The following is a 6,000-nucleotide window of genomic DNA, read 5'->3' as shown; positions in this document are numbered from 1 at the left end:
TTACATCACATACAGAGTAACACGAGCTTGTTCATTTTATAGAAAGTGTCTTGAGCGAAAAACTCTTACTGTAGCTAATTTTACACATGTTCCTCTGGCGTAGCAGTTGTGCAACAATTACAAATCCTACCCAAAATATAAAAATGCAGACATTAAATAAAGCAAAAAATTGAGGTTCCAGTACATTAAATGCTTCTTTAACTGCATGACCATCTGTAAAGTTAGTCTTCAAGTGTAGTATGTCCCTAATATTCTTTTACACCTGCATTTCCACAAACACAAAAGAAGCAGACTGTGTATCTTCATACGATGCAATGACTTGCTCATAAACTCAGTAACTGTGCGTTAAGCATTGCATAAAAGACACAACAAGACAAGCATAAGGCCACAAAATTGAACGTTGAAAATAAAAATGATGTAAAAGCGCATCCGTCAGTGCTGCAAATAAACACACACAAGTGTGTGTGTGTGTACTGTAGAACAGAAGGTTTCGAATTCGCCACAAATGAACATCCGAAGCCCGCAAAAGTGTTTTCTTTACATTCAGGATGTGCATCATAATGTCCGATAGGCAGGAACACTCAGCAGTCTGCCAGTGAGCTGTGAACTTATTTGAGGAGTTTTTTGGGTGTGTTTTGTTTCTTGTTCTGCCAGAGGTGGCTGTAGATGGTGATGGCGTCCACACTAGCTGACATGGTCTTGGCGGGGATTTTGCTGAACTGTTTCTTATCCGAGCTGTACTTGTAGAGGTTTTCGATCATTTTGGGTGTGATGGTCTTGGGCCCGATGCCAGCCAGCTTGTTGATCTCCTCCGCCTCTGGATAATATGTGTACAGAGAACGAAACTGGCAGCCAGTGTCTCTGAACAGAATCAGGAAGTTGTTGGCTTCGGTTTTCTCCATTTCCTGGGAAAAATAAAACAAATACTTACAAATATGAAATAATTATTATTCCCCTTCAGGTTTTAAATGACAGTCTAGACCTCTACACCAAGTAAATCAAGAATTATTTATTTAAATAGGACTCATGTAACATGAAATAATACATAAATAAATAAATATTTATTTGTTACATAGATTAAAACTTTTAATTCTCTACATAAATCAAATAGAATGTTCTACAGCAATGATTTTGCAACTTTTTTTCCCCTCACATCCAGGATTTTGTTCTTTTGTCCCTCGTTGACGCGGCCTGCGAGGCAGCAGTGAGCCAGTGCGTTCTGGATGATGTATTTATTTGATTTAGCACTGGGCTCCTTAAACAACTTTGGCCCTTGAGAGGAAGAGACATAAAAATTAGATGAAGAGATCAACAATTGTGTGCAGAGTATTTGTTGAGGGTCAAGGTTATGACAAGGTTATGACAAGGTTATGATAAGGGTCAGTCAATTCTACCCATTTTAAACGCCACTGCCAAAGTTCAGTGTATTCAGTTTAATGTTGGAGTAAATGGCATACTGCTTGTTGGAAGCTAATATATGTATAAAATACTGTAAACATGTTCTTAACATCAAGATTTTAGGTTAAAATTTAATTTTTCTGGATTTTAAATAACTTTTTTTTTTTTGCAGTTCATTAAAACAAATACATTTTTCAAAGTACAAATATTCAATATACGCTACCATTAAGAAGTTTAGGGTTAGTTAAGATTTTTGAAAGAAATCAATACTTTTATTCAGAAAGGATCTAAAAAGTAACAGTAAAACACTTATAATGCTACAAAAGATTTGTTCAAAAATGCTGTTCTTTTGAACTTTCTATTCATCAAAAAATCTTGAAAAAAAAGTGTGACAGTTTCCACAACAAATTTAAAGCAGCACAAATGTTCTCAACATTGATAATAAGAAATGCAAATCAGAATATTAGAATGATTTCTGAAGGATCATGTGACGCTGAAGACTGGAGTAACGGCTGCTGAAAATTCAGCTTTGCATCACAGGAATAAATAACATTTTAAAAATATATTAAAATGAAAAACGGTTATTTTAAATTGTAATATATTTCACAATAATACTGTTTTACTGTATTTTTGATCAAATAAATGCAGCGTTGATGAGCATAAGAGACTTCTGCATGCATAATAATGATAAAAGTACAAATATGTTTAGATGCAATACAGCATGTCACACTGCAGGACTGTCATGTCACCTGTGTATTCTGCGTTAGACGCTGCAGACGATGTTGATTCGAGCTCCCAGTTCTCCCCGTTTCCACTTACGGATGGACACGGTGACAGAAAGCCCTCTGTGGACTCTGGTCTGAAAATACATAATCAGACACACTTAAAATAGCTCTTTTATAAAGCCCGAAGTACTAATTTAACAGGTGGCCCTTATTGCAGCTGGAAAAAGCAATGTTTTATATAAAATCAACTGCCCAAAAACCAGTAGTAAGCTTAATTCCACACACTGATGTTGAGAAGCTGAAGGCAGTAAAAAAGGAAGCGGAGCATAGATGAAACTGAAAATAGAGTACTCATTGCACTAACCAATGTTCTAACCAGGTGCAAGTTTCCAGCAACTAATTTAAGTAATTTAAAAAGCCCACAGTGAAAGAAAAAATGCTGCATGACTTGTCATAGAAGTAATAACCAATCAGAACGCATGTGATGTTTTTATACAGTGATGCAGAGCATGATTCTGTTGCAACCAGATGGACTGACAAAATGTCTTGTCGCTTGTCATTTTTTGCTGGACAGAAACTAACATGGAAGATTATGTAATTATATAAACTATAATTTATCACTTGCACCTAGTTAAAGGGATAGTCCAACCAAAAATGAAAAAAACAAACACAAAAGAAGATATTTTGAAGAATGTTGGTAACCAAACAGTTTCTGGTCCTATTGACTTCCATAGGATTTTTGTCCATACTATAGAAGTCAATGGGACCCGAAACCATTTGGTTACCAACTTTCTACATAGGGTTTGTCAAAAAGTACTGACTTCGGTACCAGTCGGTACCGAAATTTAAAAAATGAGACGCTACCAGCATTTCTCACTGGTACTGAATTCGGCACTTTTTGACAATCCTAAAACTACAAAATATCTCTTTGTGTTCTACAGAAGAAAGAAAGTCATACATGTTTGGAATAAAATTTTCATTTTTGTGTGTACTATCCCTTTAAGACACAATGCTAAACTGAGTTTCATAAACAATTGCTAAAAGATGAGCCATTTTCTGGTGCTGCTATGATAAATTAAAATTAGCCAACAAAAAATCACTATAAAAACAAATAAATACTGTAATATAACAAAATATGAACACAAGAAAACAAAGACTGCCACTGATTGTTTTATAACAAATGATTCAAAGATGAGAATTATATAACAGCTTATTATGTTCCACTAATATGCTGATGAACCAGTGAACTGATCTGTCCAAGCGGATGAGTTTGTCCAGCGCCCAAGCTGAAATGACAAGCCCTGTGAGATAATGACATGGGTGTGATGCTGTCTGCAAACTGACCTTCCCTTTCTCCCTTTAGGGGAGCTCAGAAAGAAATACAGACTGCCAGGAGACAGTCTGCTGCCTCTGAGCAACCAGAGAAAAGACAAGAGATACCATAGACAGAGGAGGACAGAGGGTTATGAACAAGACAACAGAGATGTGTCTCAGTACTGGTTAATACAAGAGTGTGACATTTATAGTCTCGACAAAAACTATAATTATTTTCTCTGTTTTTGAATGATTTTTTACAGGGACGGTAACAGTAACTGTGGACGTGGTCTCACCTGGATGTCCTCTTATCTGATTTGACACTCTCATTGTCTGCCAAATTAAGCGAGGCGAGTGATAAGCTGGACACGGAATATCCACGAGGTCGTGACCCTGAACACACAAATACACATGCATATACATGGACATAATTGGCATACATTTTCTTTTAGAAGCCAGTTTCAAATGCACTTTTGATTTCACAAGAACAAATTAAGTGTACTATTTTTAATAAAAATATAAACATTTTAATAAAACATAAAATGTAGATATATAATTACTAACATTATTAAGATACTGTATAATTAGATATTTTTATATTACTGAAGTATATTATAAAGTGTCTAATAATAATTGTTTTTAATAATAATAATATAAAAATAATTACATTTAATCAAAAGTTATATTTTAATGATTTTAATATTGTAAAAAAAAAACAAAAAAAACAGTAACATTGACTCAAAGGCTGACAACCTGGATTCCAACATCGTACCTGTGGTTGTCCGTGCTGGAGGCTTTGGAGACTCCATGATGTCTCTGTGCATAGATTTGGGGCGTGGCTTCTTCTGCTTGATACTAGGGGGGCGTGGTTTAATAACACTGTCCATGTCCTCCATCAGTTTGAGCTGCTTCTTCCTCATATACTCATTTTTTATAAAATCCCGTCTTGCCTTCTCTTCCTCTTTCTTCTGGCGTTCCTCTTCCCCTTTCAATCTGATTAAGGAAGCAGACAATCCAAGTACGATGAACAAATCTTGCTTTTACAAGTTTAATGGCTTTTACAAACCATTTTAGATTCATTTAAATACAGAACTAAAACTGGTGAATGTTGAATGGAGCATATTCCAGTGACCAGTAATTTCAATTAATTGGTTCAACATTTAATTTGTGTCATCACTCAGAAAAGCTCTGGAAAGATCTAAACTTCAAATGCTTTACAATATTTAAGCAAATATTGCATTTTATGACTACATATACTGTTGAGTATAAATGAAAATAATTAGTTCTCCCTATATTTATTTAGTGATAAACAGTGTGAAAAACATACTTTGAATATGTTTTGTGTATATTTTTGTAGATTTATTTTACTGTTTGTTTCTTTCTTCACACATTTTAATTATACTCTGCAACTGTGACTGTTTAGTCAAAATGCCAGTTTGTTGACCTGCTTTAAAAACACTTTTTCCTAAAAACACCTATATCTCTAGCGCACTTTGATTTCTGTGAGTATGACGTGCTGAATTAGCTACAGTTTCTGTGATTGTGTGGCTTAGTTTACTGTGATCGTTTAGTTCTCTGTTATTGTGTGATATTGTTGGAGTTGTGGTGTTTTTCATACCGTGCTGCTTCTTTCTTTTGTTCCATCTCGGCCTCCTGTTGCTGTTTCTTGATCTGCATCTCTTTCCTCCGCCGAAGCCTTTTTTCCATCAGAGCTGCTTTCTTCTGTGCAATATCCTCCTCTGCCTTCAGGTCATCCTGAGTCACAGCAACACAAACAAACAATCATTCAGTCTGACACAGAACCTCATGTGCAGCTGGGTGTACGAGACAATGTCTCTCCCAGAACATTGTGTTGTGCTTCATAGTAAATGACAGAAAACTCAAACACAAATTTTCAAAATACAAAGATTCTATCTCAAATGAGCGCTTACTTGAAACTACAGACGTGCTGAAGCCCTTGGACAGAGTGCCATACACTGTCACCATTCGTGTCAAATACAAAGAATTAAAGTGTTTTGTTAGTTTGAAATAAACCCCTGGTCTTGTATGTTTTAGAGAAATATTGTCAAGCATGGCAGTCTGCTAATCTGCTAAAATCTGCTAATTATTGTAAATACCTCAAATAAGTTCATTCTTTTTTTTATTATTTCATTGTTTAAATGTGTCAGTTATTTAGGGCAGGGTTTTTCAATCTTTTAGATGCCACGGACCCCTAAATAAACCCCCCTTTATTTGACCCTCTAACTCTAGCACTTTCTATTCTATTTTAATTCTACTTTATCTACATTTATCTTTTTTTTTTTAATTAAAAAAATAAATATATATATATTTTTTTTTCTATTCTATTTTTTCTATTCTACTTGTTTTTCTTTGTGTGTGTGTTTATGTATAATATATATATATATATATATATATATACCTTGCTACGTGTACTGCGTTAGGCTAACCGAGACTTTGTCATTTGCACTTATATATTGTTGCTCTTTTGTTAGTTTTGACTGCTTTTATTGTCCTCATTTGTAAGTCGCTTTGGATAAAAGCGTCTGCTAAATGACTAAATGTA

The 6,000-nt window shown here is 34.8% G+C and overlaps 1 protein-coding gene across 3 annotated transcripts in view; it reads right to left on the bottom strand.

Moving 5' to 3' along the window:
- Positions 1–46: 46 nt before the first annotated feature.
- Positions 47–6,000, bottom strand: part of LOC107749095 (calmodulin-regulated spectrin-associated protein 2-like) — a 42,620-nt gene continuing 36,666 nt past the window's right edge. For 2 of the 3 annotated variants that reach the window (XM_016564148.1, XM_016564149.1), the window contains exons 13-18: positions 5,056–5,192; positions 4,210–4,430; positions 3,734–3,830; positions 2,148–2,257; positions 1,154–1,272; positions 47–905 (exon numbers count right to left, since the gene is read on the bottom strand). In XM_016564148.1, the coding sequence (XP_016419634.1) occupies positions 609–905; positions 1,154–1,272; positions 2,148–2,257; positions 3,734–3,830; positions 4,210–4,430; positions 5,056–5,192 (981 nt within the window). In that variant the 3' untranslated portion in view covers positions 47–608. Of the gene's footprint in view, positions 906–1,153; positions 1,273–2,147; positions 2,258–3,273; positions 3,534–3,733; positions 3,831–4,209; positions 4,431–5,055; positions 5,193–6,000 lie in introns of those variants that run through there. The other variant, XM_016564150.1, reaches the window with a different exon arrangement.

The sequence above is a fragment of the Sinocyclocheilus rhinocerous genome, unplaced genomic scaffold (assembly GCF_001515625.1).
Source record: "Sinocyclocheilus rhinocerous isolate Xijiao unplaced genomic scaffold, SAMN03320098_v1.1 scaffold919, whole genome shotgun sequence".
NCBI classification, from domain to species: domain Eukaryota; kingdom Metazoa; phylum Chordata; class Actinopteri; order Cypriniformes; family Cyprinidae; genus Sinocyclocheilus; species Sinocyclocheilus rhinocerous.
Note: the sequence above shows the minus strand (reverse complement) of the source record. Positions and strands in the feature narration are given on the sequence as shown.